This window comes from Lonchura striata, chromosome 24 (assembly GCF_050655825.1).
Source record: "Lonchura striata isolate lonStrDom1 chromosome 24, ASM5065582v1, whole genome shotgun sequence".
Taxonomy (NCBI): Eukaryota; Metazoa; Chordata; class Aves; order Passeriformes; family Estrildidae; genus Lonchura; species Lonchura striata.
The window spans coordinates 3,361,454-3,384,080 of NC_140726.1; the positions used below are offsets into that span (position 1 = coordinate 3,361,454).

General features: G+C 50.2%; 1 protein-coding gene across 12 annotated transcripts in view; it reads left to right on the plus strand.

Moving 5' to 3' along the window:
* LOC110468166 (protein CEPU-1) overlaps window positions 1–22,627 on the plus strand; it is a 360,951-nt gene that overhangs the window by 293,751 nt on the left and 44,573 nt on the right. For all 12 annotated transcript variants that reach the window (XM_021525799.4, XM_085560176.1, XM_077787990.2 and 9 more), the window contains one exon: window positions 17,415–17,647. In XM_021525799.4, the coding sequence (XP_021381474.1) occupies window positions 17,415–17,647 (233 nt within the window). The remainder of the gene's footprint in view (window positions 1–17,414; window positions 17,648–22,627) is intronic.

A 22,627-nucleotide genomic window follows, 5' to 3' on the forward strand; every position in this document is an offset into this window, starting at 1 on the left:
ATAGAGCTCAGAACTTAGCAACAATGACGGCTGCATGGGTAAAGCTGCATAGCTCCCCGGAGCCGGTGCTTTTGCTGGGCTGGGGAGCTGAGCAGCTCACAGCACCCAGCCTATTTTTAGCCTCTATTTTTTTGGTGTTTCTTTCTTCTCGTGCAGAATATGTGTGATCAAACAATGTCCACGGATTTCTTTGTTGTTTGAAATCATTCTGTGTTTTTAATTGGCAGCTTTTCTGTTTCGCCTTGATCGTGGTTGACTGCAAGTAGGTTACGTTTGCTCTGAGCTGTCTCAGGCACCTTGGGCTGGTGTGGAGAAGTTCCCTCCTGATCCTGCTCCCTCCAACTGGGTGTAGCACAAAGATTTTCTTGCTGCCAAACATTTTTTAATGTGTAAACGCCACGTTTTGCATCCCCAGGCTTTAGCTTTGATATTTGCTGCCCACAAGCACCTGGCGCTAGGAAAAAGCTGCTAAGGATTCACAGCTCTTGACATCCCAAGATTTTCTTTTTTTCAAGGTTTTTCTTAGAGCAGAAATGGGTGAAAAGATTGGTTCATTTGTGCATTGGGTTAAGCCAGCTCTGATGGCTGAGATGCAGGAAGGGGGAGGTCTCACTCTCCCCCCACCTCTGTTTGAAGGAGTAGTATAAAATGTACATCCTAAACTCCTGGTTTTGACATTCCCATTTAAATAATCTAAATTCTTATCTTTAAATATTGCAACCAGCAGGTCCAGCTCATCCTTTGGGGTGTGCTGTGGGCTGTGTTTCACTCCTCTGCACTGAGGACTCTGCAAACCCTTGCTGGATGATGGAGTGGGCACCCCATGACTCCAGTTCAGCACACTTCGGGTGCCAGAGAAGAGGGTGGCCAGGATGAAGTCAAAAAGCTTCCCAATTTTGTGTTAAAAGTGCTTAACCAAACTGGACAACTCCTGAGTATCCACTACTTCTGTGCTTCCTGAAGCTGAAACAATTGCTATTATCCCCCATCACATTGCATGACCTACATTTGACTTGAAAGCCTCCTGCTAATAATTAGTTTGAATTTCGATTTAAAAATAAACACATTCATATTCTAGGTTTCAAAACTTGGAGAAATTAAGCCCCTGGATAGATGAAATTCCCCACCTTTCCCTCCTGGTCCCTCCTTTCCCTGATTTCCACACAGGCAGTGAGGAAGGAGTGAATTAGCTGGGCTCGGTGGAGGAGGAGGGTTTGGATATAATGAGACCTCTGGGCATTTTCCTGGAAAACTGCAGGAGCCTCAGCGCTTGGAAGATTTGGGCCATCTGGATAAAGAGGGTCAAAGTCGGCGTTGGCAGGGATGAGGCAGCGGGGGCAGAGGGACAGCTTGGCCTCGCCAGAGGAGCTGTGGCGAGCACAGAGCAACGCTCGGAGCCTGCAGCAGAAGGCTCAGCCCTGCCCTTCCCTTCCCTGGCTCTCCAGTCCATCGGCATTGTGCTGCTTCTCCTGCTCCTCGCTGTCCCTCTGCCTGCCCGGTGCTCCACAAGGAGCATCCCGGGGCGTGGAGAGCGCCTGGCACTTGGCAGGGATCGTCGGTCACCCACAGCCGGGTGTTAATTAGCACTTCTGGGAGGGGAGAGCTGCGCCTGGTGCAGGTGGGATCTCTCCCAGAGAGGAGAGGTGCAGCTGGGCCGTGTCCCTCTGTCAGCTCCGGGAGATGGATCCGTGCTCCTGGCACGGCTCGGATCCCATCCGATGGGATGCAGCCATGGCAGCGTTCCCGTAAGCGCTGCGGGGGTTGTGGCAGCACCTCATCATCTGCCCTTCTCCACACACCTCAGGGCTTTCTGCTGCTGGAGGGAGAAAATGCAGAAAGCTGTCATGGTCATAATGCTTATCCAAAATCCCAGTGTCCTCATTCAGTCATTCCATGTCCAGCCTTTCCCTTGTGTTTCTTGGCGTCCGGGCTCCTTTTGTCACCATGTGCATGTGGGTGTTTTTTGTGCTCTTAAGAGAAAACGTGGAAGGTAGAACAGCCAGAGAATGTGGTTTTGGAGATACATCCTTGCCTGGACCAGGTGTTCCCTTCCCACCTGTCCACACCCACCCCTCTTGCTCTTTGTTTGGCAGCAATAGCCAGTGGGTTGGAATTTTGGAGTGTGCTTTTATAGACAAATCTCACAGCACACGTGGCTGCACCTGGGAGAAAAAACCTGGCTTTCTGCTTGATCCAGAAATCCCCTTAAACACTGGATGGCACCGTGGGGTCCTTGTCATTCTGAGCTGGTGATGTGTCCATGCCTTGAAGTACGACAATTCCTGCTCCTTGTAATTCCTTTATGGCAAAAAAAAAGTCAAATCAAACTTCATTGTGACAAAACCAAGAGGATTCTGTGGAAATTCTGTGTGAAATCCTATAGAAAAGGGGAAACAATGAAGCATCCCTCGTGGGATCCCACAGGTGAATTTTTCCACCCATGGGAAGAGTTTTATACTCCAGCTTCTTCAGCAGCACTTGCCCATAAGGTGTAATCCTAAATGATGCCACTTCAGGTGCTATTTTTATTCAGGAAAATGTCAAATCCTTTCTCAGAACTTAGTGACTTGTTGTCTTGGTAATTTCTTGCAGAAACAGGATCTATAAAAATCTCCTATTTTCTTGGCACTAGGCTTTTCTTGTCTATTTTGGATGTAAATATTTTTTACAATCAGGGAAAGAAAAAAAAAAAAAGGGGGCTGCTTTAATTCTACAAGAAGTGTAATTTTCCCCTGGAATGTCTCTTGTAGGACTGTGCACTCAGATTTACGGTCCTGGCTCAGTGTCCTCTGAGGCACAGTCCTTGGACACGTAGATTGTATCTGCCCTGTTCTCTCCATGAGCTGATTCCTAATCTGAATCACAGCTCTTGGAAGCTGGAAATCCAGTACTGAGCAGGGTTATATCCATTTTGAGTTGAGTGTGGCAGCATGGAGGGCAAACTATGCTGTTTAGTAGGGATTTTCTTCTAAATTTCCAACAAAAATGACATTTTCAACAACAAATAATCACTTTGGCAATGAATCGTTTCCAAACTTTGGTAACTACAAGTTTAATTTGCAAATTAAAAGAATAAAATCAAAGAGTGCTTCTGACAACAATCAAAGAGTGCTTCTGAGATGTTCTGCACTCAGAGGAGCCTGGGGCTGGTTCTGCAGTGCTTCAGTCAGAAATCTCCTCCCCAGGCTCCTGCCTGGTGGTTTCCCAGTGAGGATGACTGGCTCTGCATGTCCTAGAGGGATTGGGAGCTCTGGGCAGGCCTGGTGGACATTTTCATAGAATCAGAAAGGTTGGAAAAGACCTCTAAGGTCATTGTGTCCAAGATTAAGCCAGCACTGCCAGATCCACCACTAAACCATGAGTGCATGAGGTGGTGATGGAGGAGGAAGGGCAGAGCCTTTGCTCCCACTGTGATCAGCTCTGACACGGTTCATGATGTCAGAGTTCACCTCTTGGGGTTTGCTGCAAGATGCAAGAAGAATCTTTGAGGAGGGCAGGGGGTCATTTTGGGATATTCCTGCCACCCTCCAGGTTCCTGCAATGCACTTTGAGTGAGATCCGAGGGAAAAGCAAGGCAAGAGCTGCACAGCCCAACTTGGGAGAGAGGGAGATGATGAACAGTGTCTTTCCAATCACAACAAGATCCCCGGAGTCCAAAAGGAGTGAGGCTTGGGCATAAAAGCCAGAGCTGCCCTAATAAAACATTTACTGGGGTTTGGAGACCTGTGAGCTCCGACAAGGCACATACATATTAAATTATCAAAGTTTCCATGCCTTCGGAGGAGCCCGCTGCTAATCTAATGCAACCCTTGGGCTTTGCTCACCACTGACTCTGCATGAAAGCAAATGCCGGCTCTGTTTTCCTATTTAAAAGATTTCCGAGCTAAGCCAGGCGGGTCACAGTTCAGGAAGCAACAGGATCTGGCCTCTTCAGGGCTTCAGCAAGGCTTGTTAGGGTTGAGATGGATCTGGCTCCTTCTCCCAAGCCCTGTCTGCCTCTGACTCCTGCAGGCCAGCTTGGTGCTCCATGGTCTCACCTCCTCCTCCTCTTCTCCCTTCCCTAAATCCACATCCCATTGCCCGGCTCTCATGGCTTTTCAGCTCCCAGCCTGAGTGTTAAAATGCTGCTGTTGGATTAAAACCAAAGCAAAGGGAGAAAAAAAAAACCCAACCCAAACAATCCCATTCCCTTCGAATTTATAAACCGAGCCACTCGAGCTGGAATGTGCCGAGGAGGAAAAGCAAAACACAGAGCCCCCGGGGTGCTGTTTTTCAAAGTGATGCAGCCCTTTATTTGCCTGCCTCCACTTGTTTTAGCTGTGCAGGGAGACAAGGAGGTACAGCCCTGGCTGGGTGCTGGTTCCTGGTGCTGGGCTCCCCCAGCACGGGGCCAGCTCAGAGCTCGGCAAGCCTCCAGCTCTCCCATCACCTGCTGCTGCTGCTGCAGAGCAAACACTTCACCTCCTCTCACCACTGCTCCAGTGGTTTGGGACAGATGGGTTTGGTTTTCCACTTGGTTACAGCATTTCTTCTGCTTCTCGAGCACCTCCTAAGTCTTTCATGTAATTCCTTAACTAGTTTCCATTTACCGGCAGTTGCTTTCTTTTAAGGTACTTGAATCTGTTTGATCATCAACAAATTTCTCTTTCTGTTCCTCTGATAAAAAATTAAATCTAGGTACTTTTTGAAGGCTTCCTCCCCACCCCCTTTTCTCTTTCTCCATCCCTGCTCAGTGGGGAATCAGTCCTTTTCTAGGAAATTAAAATAAATAAAAATTAAAGTTCAAAGTGTGATATCTCCTCTTAAGAAGAAGAGGGGAAGAAGAGGGAAAAAAGCCCCACCATATATTCTTACAGATGTGACATCAAAATGGAAAACTATAAAGGACATGTTTTCAAAGGCTTGTACAGGGACTGAGTTGGATCAGTAGGAAACAGGCAAAGTCTCTCTGGGTGCTTTGAAATCCTATCCCCAAGCCACCAAAACTGTTGTTTTAGCTGGAGTTTTGGTGTTTCTCCACTCTGAATGGGGAGCAGAGGCTGCTGCGGGCCCTGTGTCACCACAGAGGGGTGGGGGTGTGCGTGGGACAAGAGAGTGGTGGGGGCTGGCATCCCCTGCATCCCCTGTGTCCTTGTGTCACCTTGGCACCTGCATCCATGTCTGCCAGCAGAGGCATCTCCTTCCTTGCTCACTGCAGAGGAGCTTTTGGGTGTGATGGGAGATGGAGCAGGGAAAAAACATGGCCAGTCCCTTGGGAAGGGCAGGACAGAGCTGTGGGACATCAGCTCCTTCTGTGTCTTGGGGATGGCCACCATCATTTGGGCAGTGGGGACGGGCAGCAGGAGCTGCTGACTCTGCTGAGAGCTGCTGTGGGTGGGGAGGGGCTGCACCAGGGTTCTGAGTGTGGAGTCACCTCTGGGTTCCCACCCAGCCTGGAATCGGGTTGGGAAAAGCCCCGTGATGCCGTGGAGCTGCAGTCTGCTCTGGGGGCTCCCCTGGCAGTGCAGGAGCAGCTGGGCAGCCCTGCAGGGTGGCAGATGTATTAGCAGCTCACTGTTGCCCAGGTAACTGCCTTTCCTCCCCTGAATCCTGATTGTTTGGTTTCTCACCATACACCCTGCGACTCATTCCATCCTTCCCAAACCCACTGGTGCCGTGGCAGAACAGAATCCCAGCTCAGCTCCCTCCCTCCCCAAAGGGTTTTTTACCCTGTGGGCACAGAGGAGGCTGAGCTGTGTCCTGGGACCCTCTGGACGAGCCATCATGGGGCTTGAGCAGCCAGGATGTTCCCCAGGGGTCTCATCCATTGGCTCTACATAAAGGGTCTGGTGGTTGTTTCCCGCAGGCAAAGGCTGTTGGACTCAATCAGCAGCAGTTTGATTGCATTAATAGAAATTACAGGAGTTTCCAAATGCGTGTGAAACCCCTTGGCTGCCCCAGGATGGAGGGAGCAGGGTCAGGGTGAGGCGGTAGGGTGCAAACCCAGCTCAGCTCCAGGTCTGGGTGTATTCAAGATCAGCAGAGCATCTCTGCTGCAGGCAAATACCTGTGGGAATAGGGACCTGTTTAGCCTGGAGAAGAGGAGGCTTAGAGGTGACCTTATTGCTCTCCACAACTTCCTGAAGGGAGGTTGTAGACAGGTGGGGTCGGTCTTTCCACCGGCCAGCACTGACAGAACCAGAGGTCACAGTCTCAGGCTGTGTCAAGGAAAGTATAGGTTGGATATTAGGAAAAGTTTTCACTGAAAGAATGATAAAGCACTGGATTTGTCTTCCCAGGGAGGTGGTCAAATCATCATCTCTGGATATGTTTAAAAAGAGACTGGACTTGGCACTCGGTGCTATGGTCTAGTGAGATGTTAGGGCATAGGTTGGACTTGATGATCTTAGAGGTCTCTTCCAACCTCATTATTCTGTGATTCTGTGACCAGCCCTGGATTGTGCATCTCTGTTTTCTAGGGAAGCTCATAACAGCCAGGAAAATATCCCACAGCTCCCAGCAAGCAAAATCTCCCCCTTGCTCTAGGCAGGTGACTTGCACAGGCACACAAGGCTTTAGGAGGTTGAGTGATGTTTCAGACAGCAGTTTTTCATCTGTCACTTCATCTCCTCCTCCACCTTCCCTGAGATATCCTCAGCACAAACTCCTTTTCCAAAGACTTTCTCCAGCAAAACTCTCTCACCCCATCACTTCCATCAGTGCTCATGGAGCATCCTGGCTGTCTGATGTGGAATACAAATGTCTGGAGCCCATGGCTGTGACATCCACGTGCTTTCAGGGACAGCACAGACACCTGCCTGATGCAATCGATTATTTCTTTTGGGGAGGAGGTGCTGCAATTAATCTCTGCTTGTCTTTAGTGCTTTTTGTTGTCTTTCTGGCTTGTGTGGAAGGAAAGAAGTACACCTAATGGTGGAAGCTTTGTCTGGGGAGGAGGCACCAGAAAACCTTTGGCTTCTGGAATGTCCCTGTTGTCCAATGTGTCTCTGGTGAGTGAAGAGGGAAATTTCCTGGTTTGCAGAGGGTTTGGTCCACGGGGTGGGCTTGAGCCTGATGATGTGCTGAAGTTTTGAAGCTGATTGTCTCACTGTGAATCCCCAGCTCCTGCTCCATCACCTTGGATTAATTACAGTACAATGCAATATACATTTATATGGTGTCTGCACAAGTGTCTCAGGGCTTCTGCAATCTGAAAAATCTAATTAAGGTGCAGCCTCCAACATGAATGCTTATCACCGGGATGCGTGCAGCCAGCCGGGGGCAGCTGCCTCCCTGCCTCAACCCCGAGCAGGATCCACACTCTCCTGGCATTATTAATTACTCTCAGCTTGGTGTCCGAGACACGATCAATACCACTGCTCTGCTGAGATAGGAGACTCTGAGTGAGTGTGAGGGAGCTGGAGATAACCATCAGCCAGAAAGCCTGTTCCTGGCCTGGGAGGAGGAGGAGGAGGAGGAGGAGTCTCTCTGCTGAGACTAGCACGTGTTTCCCAGTGACTTTGATGCTGGGATGTTACTCCCTGGTGGCGAAAAACGTGGTTAATACTGAATTTTGGCCTGGGGAAGGTCATGCCTTGGGAGCTGGACTGGTGATGGACACAACAGCATTACTGCAAAACTTATTGGGCATTTTTATTTTGTCTCAGGAGTGGCAGCAGCTGTTGGGACCACCCTGAAGGGATGGAGGGAGCACCACAAGTGTGAGGAGGATGTAAATAACCAGGGGAAAAGGGAAAGGAAATGTGAAGTGGCCCTTTAAATATGAACCTCCAGAGCCCAGAGCCCAACTAGCTTTCCCTCAAGTATTCAAATGAGATTGCAGCATCAGATTGGTATGCATTAGGCTGGTCTCAATGAAAATTAACATGTAATTGCTTCAAATGAAGTAAGTGAGGAGGTAATCTGTTCTTAAATTGGATTCGCAGGATTTTGTGGTACCATAATGCAGCTGTGAAATGAAATATATTTTAAGGATGATGTCCTCAAGGGGAGAGGGAAGGATGGGGGGTGTCTTTACTGGGAAGGGTCCTTTCCCTCACTCCCTTTTTCGTTTCTGGTCTCATTAGTGCTATTTTATAAATGAGGAAAGGGCTTTGGTGCCATGGAGTGGCTGGAGAAGGTCCCATTGCTTTGGCTCCATCATGTTTCCTTCCTTGACACCCCTCCTGCCCCTCCCTTCCATTTCCTCTGGTTCGCCACTTGCCTTGCTACGTCAAAGCCTCTCCAGCCTCTTCTATCAGGCACAAGTCCCCACCCCACTGTGATGCATCATGAGATGAGCACTTGAACTTTGTTTATATAGCAAAGCACCTCCTGGTTAGGTGGTGGGAGAAGATCTGGCTCTGTGGTGGGGTTTATGTGCCTGTGAGAGCCATGCAGTTTCTTCTTAGGGAGCTGTGTACTCTGAGGAGAAACATCAGAGCAAGAGGCACAGTTCAGCTTTTTATCTCTGCTACTTGTGCTCTTCTTCCAAAGAAGAATCACCCTGTGATGCAGCACAGCACTGCAAGGCTCCAGGATTCATCTCCAAAGGCTTGGGATGCCCCACTCCTCCTACTCAGCCTTGAGTTGCCGGGACCACCTCTCTGTTTTAATTTTAAGGATTTGCTGCTTGTCCTTGTTCTGTCTCTCCCCATCTCTCCCCATCTGGCAGCATGACGAGCTCAGGCATCGTGGTGAAGATGCAATTAGGAGTGTGAGGGAGAGCTAGTGTAGGAAGGTGATGTGGTAACCTGCAATTATTACCAGTCTAGAATTGTAGAGATGGCATGGTATATATAGATAGAGAATATATAGATAGAGAATATATAGATAGAGAATATTTAGATGGATATATATAGATATGGTATATATATGTACAATAGCAGCCTATTTTTGCTACATGAAGTCGTGGCTGCCCCATCCCTGGAAGTGTCCAAGGCCAGGTTGGATGGAGCTTGGAGGAACCTGCTTGAGCAGAAGGTGTCCCAGCCCATGGCAGAGGAAAGAGCAGGATGATCTTTAAGGTTCTCTCCAACCCAAACCCTTCCCTGAGCCTACATAGACCCAGCAGAAGGCAGTGACAATGCAAGCTCCCTCAGCTCCCCAGAGCACCTCTGCCAGTGCCTTGAAAATCTGATTCCTGACCTTGTGCCCTTCCCTGGGCAGGTTTCCCATCAGTGCCTTGCAGCCCACTGTTCGCAGCACCTCTCCCTCCCTCTTGCCCCCTGCTCCTCCTCACAGAGCCCCCGGACTGGCAGCATCCTCCAGCAGCCTCCAATTCCCTCCTCCATCTCTCTCTGCAGTCCTGGCAGAAAGCGTTCACCCCTCACCGTTCCTGTTTTGTGCCTCAACTTCTAAGGAACAGCCACTTCAGTGATAATTTCCCACTTGTGATAAGTTAAGTGCATCGCTTCCTTTGGAATACATTTTCAGTGCAGTTAAGCTCAGCAGTCCCTTGCCTGTGTGCGTAGTTAAACGCGCTCCTTTGCAGCCCGTTGGGGTGGATGCCATCGCTTTATTCCAGGGATTTCAGGGCCATTAGTGTCACTTGGCAAAGCAGAACCAGGATTTATTCCGGGGCACAGTTCGTAATTGGGCGAGTTCAGCGCCGGGGATCGGCACTGGCTGCTGGGAGTGCAGCCCGCAGGAGGAGAGCAGGAGCTGCCGGGGCGCTGAAGGATGGGGAGCTGGGGTGACTTGAGTGGCTCAGCCTGGGACTAGTAGGTGTTAAAGAAGCATTTTTCTAGAGAGAAGTACAGAGCAAGGAGAGGCAGAGGGAGAAAACAACTTCTCCGCACCTCCTCAGATGAGGAGACCTTGTTTTCTAGGGTTTACACTGCTCTGTAATGTTTGAGGGGAGAGGATGAGATAATTTTCTTCTTGTGGCATTTTCCACACCTCTATTTGAAGCTGCCAGATCCTGGTCCTGACTGGGCTGATGGAGTGAGGATCTTCCATAGGCAACCCTGGAAGACTGCCAGGGGAGTGATGGCTTTCAGTGAGGGCTGTTTGCCTGCTGGCATCCAGGAGCCTCCTGTTCATTACTTGGGCTTGGGGAATGCAAAAAAGGAGAAAACCCTGAGGAATAACTGTCCCACAGCTCAGCACAGGACCCCACCTGTGGGTTCCCTGGTGGCACCCATGTCATTTGTAAATATCATTACCCATGTCATTGTCACTGGCCACGTCCCCACACAGCTGCCCGCGGGTATTTTGGTGCTGGTGTCACCCCGTGCCCGGTGCCATTGGCACTTCTGGATGGGAACCCAAGCAGAAGGGCCAGGAGCTCACTGCGGTGGTGCCCCTTGGAGCCAGCCCCAGCCGGGGTTAGGGACACGCTTCCTGCCGCGCGCTGTGAGCCGCTGCCCTCATTGATGCTTTGTGGCACGCTCCGAGATGCCGAGATGGAAGATGCTATAGATGTGCTGAGCCCTGTTGTTAGCAGAGACAATAGGAGGATAAATAGAAAGGCTGGATGAGCCGAGCACGGGACTTGGAAAGGTGCTGGTGTACTGCTGCATTGCAGAGAGATAAAGACTTTTCCAGACGAGCCATCCCTGCTGGCTGCATCGTGGTCTGCCCACTCTGCACCAGCCCCTGGGGCCGGCACAGGGATCTCCCAGGACTCTCAGGATGCACACAGAGGTGCTCAAGGAATCTGTGCCTGCTCCCCACCCTGCCTGCTGCTCGGTCAGCAGGAGCTCCAGCTCTTTTTGCTGCTCTTCTTCCCTTCCCAGTCCGGTTTCCTCCTGTTTCCTTGGCATGTGCCAATAACCGTGTCTAAGGCAGCACACCGGGAGTTGTTTGCAGCTCTGCAAATCCTGGGCAGTGAACCAAGGCGGATCTTTTTGAGCCCAGTATTATTATTAATGTAATTAGTGTGAATCATTTGCATGTATAAACTTTCAATTGAGGAGATCAGGTACTTTATAAACATGAGTTAACTCACACTCCCTGGCAAGGAGGTGCCAGATATCTCTAAAGCCTTGCGGAGGGCAAGAATGAAGGGCAGGAACTTGCATGAGCCAGTGAGAAAGGCAGGACCTCCCAATCTAGGGCCCTGACTCCCTCTGCAACAACTGACTGGAGCTCTCTGGGCAGGGAAGAGAGGGGGAAGCACAAAGGGGTTTTATTTTCCACTTCTGAGCATTCCTTTTGACCAGTGTTGTTTTGAAGAAGCGCTGGGGTGGCAGCGGATCCAAGGGTGCCTCCTCACCCCACAGCCTTTGGAGAGGCTCTGGCTGCTGCAGGGGGGGCGGGAGGAAGGCGCCAGCCCCAGCAGGGACCCCCCTATCCTGCCAGACCCCACTGCTGAGTTAATCATTGGGTCAGTTCCTGCCTGACAGGAACCAGGCTCCCCATGCAGGGAAGAGGTTTCCTGCTCCTGTGAGCCGCTCTGTGTGTGAAAACCTCCTTGGGCTCTGTCTTTGGTGGTGTCACATCAGTGGGAGCTCCAGGGATGCCCTCCAGCCAAACTCACAGCGAGGTGAGGATGACTGGGCTGGTCCTGGGGAGCAGGTGAGGACAGGAATGCCAAGAACCTGATCACAGCCACTCACCCCAGCAGGGCTGAGCCTTCAGCCTCCATTAGAGTCCCTGACTGAGCACTGGGGGCTTTCAGCATCGCAAACCTACAGACATTTTAATCCAACAATTCAACTTCCACTGTGAATGTCTCCTGCAAGGCACATCCAACCTGGCCATCCAAGCTCCGTGGCCTGAGCTGGGAGTCGCTGCTCCAGCAAAATGGGGTTATTGCTGGGGGAGCACACACTGCTCCCCACGGGTGTGGGTGCACACACACTCGCGGTGTGTGCAGTGTGGGGTTGGTGTGCTGGGCAGACTGGCTGGCCCTGTGCATGTGAGCAGACGGTGCTGCAGGGAGGGTGTGTGAGCAAAGCTGGGTGTGCATGGAAGGGAGCAGATGCTGTAAATCCTGCTGGAGAAGGGCTGGACTGGGAGAAATTGCTGGTGCGTGACTTAGCCCAATGTAGCAAAGAGAGCAAAACCAGACTGGTTGTAACAATGAGAGATTTGGCTTGATATTTATTAATTAAAAAGCTTCCAGACCATGTTCTATGTGATATCTACACCTCAGGCTGCCCATGGCATGGCATGCCAGCCTTACAGGATCGTGGGCAGTGCCTGTCCCAAGGAGCATGGCACAATCTGGCCCCAGCTTTCCTTTTGCTCAGGAATTGATGGCCAAAATTCTCTTCTAAACATCATAGGAAAGTCTGTGAGGCTGTGCTTGACTAGGATTGAGTTGTTCACAGCCCGGCCTTTAATTAATCCTAATAAATAACAATAAAATGTGATAATCACAGAAATAAATCTGAAGATGTGGAGCTCTGCCGCCGCCGGCGGGCTGGTTTAGTTGATCATTTATAGCTCAGCTGACGGTGCAGAGGCTGGAAGGTGATGTCTGGGACATGAGAAGCTGGGGACAAGGCAGGCCCAGAGCATCCTGTCATCCCACCCAGCCTCAGTGGGAGCATTTGCACCCAATTTTAAGATAAACCCCAAACTTATTCCTGATCTCCAGCTTGTTTAACTCATGGCAGAGACATTGCTGGTGTGGGATTCATTAAAAATTCGGAAGTGTGTGGGAATGGCTGAGTTAGACTGGGAAGAAAATGAAGACATCTGGGGATGCTTGATGGTGAGTGTGGCACTCGGGGACATGGTTTAGGGGTGGGCTTGGCAGTGCTGGGTTAATGCTTGGACTCAATGTCTTAAAGGTTTTTCCAACCTAAAGGACTCAGGTCAATGCCAATGTGAAATTCCATCAAGTGGCCAGGATTTAGGAAGGTGGTTTCTCTAGAGTAGGCATGCCATAAAAATTAGGGGGTGAGGGGAGGAGAACTGAGCCTGGGGAGGGTCAGTTTGGTCACAGCCCAGGCTGGGCCTCCATATTTGCTGGGGTGAGCCAGGCTTAGCCCCATTCTGCCTCCCCATGATGGAGCTTGTACCTTGATAATTGCAATGAAAGCAGCAATCAGGTTGGTAATTTTGCTGAGCTCTTTTCAGTTCTAATTAACATTATTCATTTCTTGTGTGTCCTGCTGGGTTGAGACAATCTGTGCTCTCCATCGCAGCCCTCTGGAACACCAGCAATCTGCATAAGAGGCAACAAAAAAGTGTTGTGTGCCAATTACTACACTTCAGTAATTAAAAACCTCCTTCCCCCCACTGCCTGCCCACCTCCTCTCATGTCATTTTTTTGTGTGCAAACTCAAGAAAGCAAAGAGAGAAATTCAGGGGGGCACGTCACTGCTGGCGTGTGCCATCTGTGTCTGCTCAGGAGTCGCAGGGAGGTGCTGGGGGCTGGATCAGCACGGGTGGGATCAGTGGTCAGGGAACGCAGCATCAGCACCCTGCTGCTTGTTTATTCCTGGTACTTGTTTATGAGGCTCTTTTGTCCCCACTGATGGCTTTGTTGGCATTTCCAGCCTGGCTCATCTTTGTGCTCACTGGCAGAATCCTTGTGCTGTTGCTTTCCCTCTTCCAATTTGTCTTTGAGTGCTGTCCTTGCAGCCAGGTGGGCTGTTGGCTGCACCTCTGGGGCCCTTTGGATGCATGAGCTCAACCCTCAGGCTGTGGAAATGTTTGGGAATACCACTTTGGGGGAGAGTGGCCAGTCCCTAATAGGCCAACTTGATAGAACAAGGTGGATAACAAAGCCCAGAAATTTTGGCTGTGGGAGATGTTGACAGAGGTGGAAGGGGCAGCACCAGCCTATATTCCTTTGCACCCACCACATGTCATTAACTGGGGAGTGCAGGACAAGGGATGAGCAGGTGGGTTGGGACAGGTGGGAAGGAAGAGATTCACAGTTCTCACCTTTGCTCAGTGTGTGTAACTGTCGAAAATGCCCAAAATTGTGCTCATTTTGAGATGCCCTCAGAGGCCACAGGGAGCAGAGGGTCTGGTGCAGCATGAGGAGCTGCATCTCCCTATAAACCATCCCTTCCTGCCCCAGGATGTAGCAGTGGTGAGTTAGGCAGTGTTCCCCCCTCCCAGAGGAGAAACCCCGAGCTCTGGGACTCTGGGTTTATTGGGAAAGAAACAGCAGAGAGAGGCAGCAGTATCCAGAGCAGCAGCATCTCCACCTTGAGCTGGCACACAGCAGTATTTCATCTTCCTGGAGGAGAAGTCCTTGCTGTGTGAGCAGGAGTGGAACAAGGATTAAGGATCTTGAGAGAGAAAATTACCTCATCTGTGCTTAATTGTTTTTAGATCATCTTTTTGGAGGCAAGCACTGCTTTCCGGCACCCCAAAGGACCTCCCCCTCCCCTCCTTCCCTGGCACATCATGGGGTGAGAAGGAAACTGAGAGCTTCCAGCGAGGTGGAGGAGACATCCCAGGTCTTTGCACTTTGCCAGGAGCAGGGTGGGCAGAGGGGAGGCTGTGGGCTTGGCGGTGGCTTTACTCTCCATCTGTGCCTGGAGCGTGGCTTCCTGGCCAAAGCCAGGCTGCCTGTGTGTGGGAGAGGAGGCTCCCCATCCCTGCACCGGGCTGCTGGAGAGAGGAGCTGCTGGACGAGGGAAGAAGGAGCAGATGGAGGGGCTGGAAGAGCATCGGGTCGCTGTGATGGACCTCGGCCACGGGGACCCCGAGCTGTGCTTGTGCAAGGAGGAGGAGGAGCAGGAGGAGCAGAGTGCTTGGAAGCAGCTCAGGAAGGAGCACAACTGGCAATCCCTAAATAGCCCAGTGCATCCAGAGGTCAAAGCTCTTTCCCTGTGCTTTATTATACATATATATATATATATGTTGGCTCAGGAGCTTTAAGAGGCAGGGAAGAATATAAAGGAACAGCTTGAAGCTTGCCGATCCCAGGGACAGGGAAGCGTGTCTGGATGATAAGGAGAGATTGTGCCCGGGTGCTGTGAAGGGCGAAAGCACTTATTTCACTGTTGCCTCATGCGTTACCTGAGCCCCGTTGCTTTTCAAAAGCACTTAAATGCCCATATGATAGAGGGAATGCTTGGACTGCACACTGTCTGGCTCCATTATTATCCAAGGATCTCCAAGCTGATGCATTTCATAAAGAAAACTGGCGTGGAGAAGGAGAGAGGAAATATATATTTTTAGTTCAGCCTGCTTACAGTTCCTCAAGGTAATGTCTGCAGAGAGGACTGGTTGAGAAATTCAAGTCATGTCTGGTTTCTCATCACCCAGCCCTGGACACCCCTGTGTTTGTGCAGAACCACCACCACAGGAGCCTATTTCATGGTACCAGAGCCAAACACCAAAAAACCACTTCATTTTATTCGTGCCCCATAGGTCTGAGCTAGCAGCAGAGCTGAGATTTGGAGTTCAATAGACTAAACCCATCCTCTGGGAAGAAATCTCCAGTTTAATTCAACTTGTGCAACTAAACTCTCAGGCCTTTTACTCAAGTTGTAATGCAGCTGAGAGCAAGAGCCAAGTTCTTGGTGTTCAGCCCAGACTGAATCTATTGCTTTTTTTAATGTAGATCATAAAAATCTGCTCACATTTAATTTATTATTATCGTAATATCATTATGGAACAGTAGTAAAATTGTTTAATTTATTGGCTGTTTTTCACACCAGGAAGGGAGGATGGAGCAGGAGTTGGGTACTGGCACATCAGGGGTGTCCTGTGCTGCAGATAACACATCTCCTCTGTCACCCCCAAAGCCCAAAATTTGTGTGTTGAGGCTGGGTGGGTTATTTTGGCTTCTCCTGTAATCGCTGGGGCCAAAGAGCTTCCAGAAAGAGGCTGAATGAAATGAGACAACTTGTTCCCTGTGTCTTCCCTGGCTTCAGGAATGGACACAGGAAGAGAAGTCTTCCATCACAGGGTCATTAAGGTTGGAAAAGTCTCTGAGACCAGTCCAACCATTCCCCTGTACTGCCGGGTCCTGCACTAACCCACGTCCCCAAGTGCTGCATCTATGTGGCTTTTAGATCCCTCCAGCGACTCCAGCACTGCCCTGGGCAGCCAGTGGCAGGGCTTGACCACCCTTTTAATGAATAAATATTCTCTAATATTCAATCTAAACCTTCCCTGGTGCAACTTGAGGCTATTTCCTCTTGTCCTATCACTTGTTACCTTAGAGAAAATGTGACTCCCCACCCAAAGGGGGCTATAGGGACCCCCAGCAAGGAGACATCTCACCCAGAGGAAGGACAGACTTCCCAAAGTGCCCAGGACAAGTCCATGTGCCACAGATACACCCATCCTTGCCATTACCTCCCCTGTCAGTGCAGTCTGGCACATGGAGACCATTAAATCTCTTACATTCCTTGAAATCACCCTGAGTGAGATGTCCCAGAAGCTGCCAGGCTCCCTCTCAGTGCCTCTGAAGTTAATTTGCATCCCAGCTACTGCACAAATAATGAAGTAGTTTGGGGAAGAATATAAACAGTGGATCTTAGGCTGAGTGGTTTTATGCAGGGACATTATGCTCTGGAGCATCCAGCAAAGCGTGGCTAAATCCTGACGGCTCCGTAATCCCAAAATTTCTCAGACAGAAGCAGGGGTTTAGCTGGCTGTGGGGGCTGCAGGTTTCTGCTGTTTAGAGAAGGTCTTGGTGCTTTTCTTGTGGAAATAGGAGGATTCAAACCTGGCTTGGGAACATGGGGGTGGGGGGTTACAGGGCTGGCAGAAACCTTTGGGAGGAGCTAAATTGATCTCAGGTAATGTTGACAGGAAAATAATCTCCTTCAGGATCAAAATAATTTCTAGGTTTGCACTGTGTTGTCTCAAGGGGAAAGTCAGGTGCTTATTGAGGCTGAATATAGAGGATTTCTACCTCCAAAACATCCCTGGATAAGTAAAAAGCTCAGCTCAGGTGAGGTGCACAAGTGAGGGAGGTGCAGCGGTGCGGGTGATGGGTACAGAAGGAAAAGTTGACAGAGGGGACAAATGGTTGGATGCTCAAGGTTTCTCTTTAGAGGTGTGTGTCAGAGCTGGCTTTCTCCAAAGATAAATTTTCCTCGCTCCTTCGTGACGCAGCACAAGCTTTCCCAGCACCATTTTGCATCTCTTTGCGTGGCTGCAGGGATGTGAAGGTCCGCAGAGAGAACGACAGGTGATGGATTTGGGTAGGGAGTAACAACCTGCACCTCCAAAAAATAGTGTGGACTTGGGATGGAGGTTTGGGCTCAGATCTGTTTGTCTGGGAGTTTGCAAAAGAATAAATCGGAGTGGAGGAGTGAAAGGGTGGTACTGGGTGGTTCTGACCTCCCTGCATGTGAAAACTCTGTGAAGCTGTTGGTCAAATCTCTGGAGCTGCCGGTTGAGATGGACATTGGTGCCCTGAGCACCACGGGGAAAACGCTGACCTTGTCCTCTTTGGACACTGAAAGCACTTGGTCTCGGAAAGTGCTGCTGACAGCAAAGCTAAAAATAGTGCCAGGAGGAAGAGCAGCGCACTGATGGGTCACCTCTCTGCCTCTCCCCAGGTGCTCCGTGGACAACCGGGTGACCCGGGTGGCCTGGCTGAACCGCAGCAGCATCCTCTATGCCGGCAATGACAAGTGGTGCTTGGACCCTCGGGTGGTGCTCCTGGCCAACACCAAAACCCAGTACAGCATCCAGATCCAGGATGTGGATGTGTACGATGAGGGCCCCTACACCTGCTCCGTGCAGACAGACAATCACCCCAAGACATCGCGTGTCCATCTCATCGTGCAAGGTAAGAAGAGAGTTTGTAGAGGGTTTGGGCTTGGGATTTTGCTTCCTTTTCTCATTGCTCCTATATTGAACATTGTACACAGCTTGGTGCAGAAGTAGCTGATCCACAAGCTTGGATTGTCCCAAGCTGGGTAATGACGTTCACAGAATCAGAGAACTTGCTGAGTTTTCTGGACCCACAAGGATCCACAAGGATTGTGGAGTCCAGCTCCTGGCCCTGCACAGCACTATCCCCAAGAGTCACACCATGTGTCTGAAGGTGTCCTCCAAATGCTTCTTGAACTCTGTCAGGCTTGGTTTTACCCAGCTTTGCTGACATAATCCCAGGGCTCTGATACAGGCAGCTCTGCCTCCCAACACAGTCCCTGGCAAACCCGTGGTGCTGTTTGTTGTTGTCCTTTTTTGATGTTTTTTTTGTTTTTCAAGCTGGAGGCAGTGCTTGAAGTAAAACTTGTGGTGGGGGAAAAGAGAGAGCTGGCAGATTTGTGTGCTTTGTGGGAGTGTGTGTATGCCTAGCAACAATATGTGTTTGCGTATTGAAATTCCATATTTTTGGAGGAGGAAGAGGAGGAGAAAGACCAGCACAGGGTGCTGGAGCGCTTTTGGTGGCTAAGTGGGTGCCTACATTTTCTTTTCAGAAGTGTGTGAGCACACATGACTTCTTGAGAAGGGACAGACAGGTGTGGCCACATGTGATGGTCAAGTAGATGGACATTCATGGAAAATCAATCCTGTGCCCATGTGGCTGGGCAAGAGCTGGACAAGGAGGAGCCTCTTGGAGGGACACACGGAGCCTGATGAGCTCTTAGCCTGGGGGAAGATTAATGGAAAATTTCTAATCCCTTGCTAGCAACCGTGTTTTTTTCATGCTGCTTCTTCTGTGATTTGGCTGGGAGCCCTCTTAACATGACACACCAGCTTGAGTATTGGAATCTCGTCTGGGGCTAATTTTCGAATGCTGATGGGTGTATTGATTTGGAAACAAGCTGGGTTAAAAAGGCATTGGTCTTGTACACAGAGTCGGGTTGAGCTAATCCACCGTCGATATTCCAGGCCTGAGCACTATTGACAGCCTAATGAATAGAAGTGGGGAAAAAACCCAGACTCAGGGCCTTTATTTTTCTTCTTCTCTCCCTTTTCATTTTCCTTTACCTCTTCAAGCAATCAAGCTGACTAACCAGAGCCGGACTTTCTCCATCTCCATTAAGCGCAGAGGGGAAGCGGATGCATTGCCAACCCCTGTTCTGGCTGTTTATCTTGCAATCTCTTATTACCTGCCTGAATTTCTTAAGCCAAAGTCGATCACCAGCAAGTTCTGAAGTCGCTATCAGATGCTGGGGTGATGCAGGACAATTTCTATCTGTTCTCTTCTGATTCCCATTTCCTGACCTGAATTTCCTGTATCACCAGACATCCAGGCCCATCCCTCCCGTGTCTTGCAGTATCATTAGCAAGAGATATTTGGGTACTGCAGGAAAAGGTCAGAGCTTAACTCCTTGCAGCAGTTAAGTATGGGATGATTCAGTGATGGGCTCAGTCCTGTAATGTGCTGGAGAGCCTCGTGCTGCCAGCAGAAATTCCAGCTCAGGAGAGCAAGCCCCCTAATTTGAAAAGCTGTTCTTTGGCTCACCCAGCCCTTTCTCAGAGCAGGACATGAAAGTGAATTATCATGTCCAATTAAAGGGAAACCTGCCTTAATGACCTCGATGAAAATTGGGCTGTGGTGCCAGGATTAACTCTCCTGCCTTGCAAAATGGGACCTATAAATATGTATTCTGGAATAATCCTGTCCAAAACAACATTCAGCTTGTGGGAAGTGGTGCTTATTCCCCCTCCTAGGAAAGCAGGGTCGCTCAGCACCAGATTTCAGGGATGTGCCAAGTTCAGCACACAGCCCTGGGACATTTTGCCCCTTCCTGCAGCTTGATAGGAAAGGAGAGGTGATTCAAGGAGGTGGGAAAGGGGGTGTCTCCTTTTTAGCAGGTTTAGCCAAGAAGAGGAAGGTGTGCAGGTTGCTCTAGGCAGATCCTGAGTTTCCCCTTGCTGCACCAGTAAAGGGCCTGGGGGCATGGCTTTGGAGGCAGGAGCACTCCAGCCTCTCAGGATGCAATTAAATCATGGCCTGGGGCAGGCTGTGCTCTCCAAAGGGATGGGCTGCCCGGGGACAAGGAGCTCTCCCCCTTCCAGCCCGAACTGCAGCAGCCTGCTGCTCCCCAGGCGAGCAGGACGGGTGCATATCAGCCAAACCAGACACTCTGAGCCCATGCCTGCATCCCTCCTCCTCCCCAGGGTTAGGGGATATCTCTGGGAAACAGCCATGGATGGATGGATGGAGGGCATCTGTGGGTTTGGCCAAGGGCTGCTGGAGGGAAGCAGAGCTTTGGGAGAGGGGAGAGCAAAAAGCAGGAGAGGGATGGGGTGGGAGAAGGGTGTACCTTCAGGGTAGGAGGGTCAGGAATATTTCCCAAGGAGAGAATGGGGTAGAAACACCCGGAACTGTGTGAGGATGCTCATACTGCAGCAAGGGGTGAGCTGCACATTTATTTCTAGGTTGGCTCTATTGGATGGCCAAGATCCTAAAATAGGTGGGGAAAAGGCACCTCAAGAGCTAATTTATCCCGTCCCCCTGCAACCAGGCAGAGACCTCGCTGCCAAGCACATGTGAAAGCTATTCTTGAAAATCTTTAACAAAGCAGGTTCTTCAGTCTCCCCAGACAATCTATTCTCCTGCTTTGCTACCTTTTTAATTAGAAAATGTATAGCTAATATCTAACTTAAACCTTCTTTGTTGCAAATGAAGTGGAGTTTTTCTCAGCCTATTCCCAGTGGATGTGGGGAACAATTGATCAGTGTCCTCTGTAATAACCTTTTGCTTTTGGGAAGGTTGTTATCCTGGTGCCCCTTAGCCGCCTTCTTTCCGAAACCATCCAAGCTGTGTTTTTCCCATCTTTCCTCATTGGCCAGGCTTTCAGAAACACTTGTCAGTCTTGAAATCCTGGTACAAAAGGGAAAAGGTGATTGCTGCTGATCCAGGAATAGCAGGTCGGTGCCTCTGTGCTAATGTGGGACAAATGAGCTGAGGAATGAGACAGCAGACCCTTGGCACCGAATGCACCAAAGTTCAGACCTGCTATTCTGGGGACTGCCCAAAATGGGGTCAGGCTGGTGGTGCCAAGCTGATGTCAGCCAACAGCAGAGCTGCCAAAGGCACAAGGAGGTTCTTAGCACCTGGATCTCTCCTGGGCAAATGCACCCAGATTACAGACAGAGCTAAAAGGAGCAGCTCAGGGAGCATCCCTGCCGTCTGCAGGGTCTGGAAGGTGCTCCCACTCCTTCAGTACTCATTGCTTCTTAGGAGGAGTTGCCATAAGGCCAGACAAAGCACCAAAATGCAGCACTGCCTGTGTTTGCAGGAGTCTGACTTGGACCTTGGTGAGACTGAGATGTTTTTGGGAGTAAATCCCAAAGAAAAAAAATCCAAGGAAGACTCACATGCAATAGGCAAGCTGTGAACTTGGAGTGGGGCAGAAACCCAGAGTGAGAAACAGGATTTAGGTCCCACTGACCTCTGAGGAGTGATGCTTTTCCTTCCTCTCTCTCCTGTATCCCACTCCGGATTCCTTAGCAAGTCCTGCTTCTTGCAGCAGCATCTCAGGCACAGTCTCTCCTTTCTCCCTGCTCCCTGCAGGACATTTCAGCTATTTAAGCCGTTCTCCGGGTTCCTGGGTTTAAAGGAGAGAGGCGAGGTAGGAGGAGAAGGACGATATCTGCAAAGCTGTTATTTGTATTGATAATAGGCCGTCTCCAATGCGTGCCTGCAAAACACTCCCACTGCCTTGTAAGATGCATTAAGGGAAGTTGGCCTTATCTCAGTGCGGGAAATGGACTTGGGGAAGGAGGCACGGAGCCTGCCAGAGTTTAATCTCACTTAGGCACACGAATTTGCATGATAGAAAATGGTGGAATTTTAGTGCTTAAAAAGAAAGAAAGAATAATAATAAAAAAAAAAAAAAGGCAAAAGCAGGCAACTCGGGGGATATTAGCGCTTTCCCTGCTTCTTTATCACTTTCCCTGGCCCTATCTGGCTCTTGCTGTTGTCACTGGAGAAACTAATCACCCCTCCCCTTTTGTTTGGTGTAAATGAGTTTTCCCCACTCCTTTCGGAGCCCATGTTAATCTTCAAATCCCCGCCTTTGTCTGGGAGTTAATTACCTGCTCGGCAGAGTCGGGGGCTGTGGACACAGGTGACAGGGGCAGAGGTGGCAGTGCTGGTGGCACCTGTCCCCACGTGGGGAGCAGCACTGCCAAGGTCTGTGCTGGCGAGATAACGCTATGGGTGGGGCTGTGGTGCCCAAGCCGGCTTTGTTTCAACCACCAAACTCTGCCCAATTAATTTTCCTTTGATGCCACAAGCCCCTTTCACTCGTGGGACATCAAGGAGAACTTTTTGTTGCTCTTTTGCTGCCTGGGTGCCTGCAAAGTGCCTTTGCTGGGAGGAAGGCTCAGTCCCTGTAGTCATCATCACCGTACCTGTGAGGCAGAGCTTGTGCCACCAATGCCACCATTGCACATCCCCATTTCTGGGATAAAGGAGAGAAAAGGGATTTAGTGGCAGAGGATGTGCAGACACTGGTCACGTTTGAAGCCATGGGCTGGAGTTTCACACTGGGCAAGATGCTCCCCCTGCTTCTGGCATGGATTTAGTGATGTGTCCACACATTTCCCCCCCGTGGGAGCAGCTATTCCTTCTAGAAGCAAAAGCAGGTTTAGATAATAACTCCTAAAAGGCATGGGGGAGCTGGGAGAGCCTCCCCATAGCAGTGGAGGGGAGGAAACCAGCGGCATGAAATGGAAATCCTCCCTCGCTTTGCCTGTGCTCTCGGCTCCTTTGACTGATGTGTTCCTTCTCCGTCTCTCTTTTGTTGCTAATCACCATCCCTCTGTCAAAGCATCCTTGCCTTTTGTATCAGGGCTGTTGTGG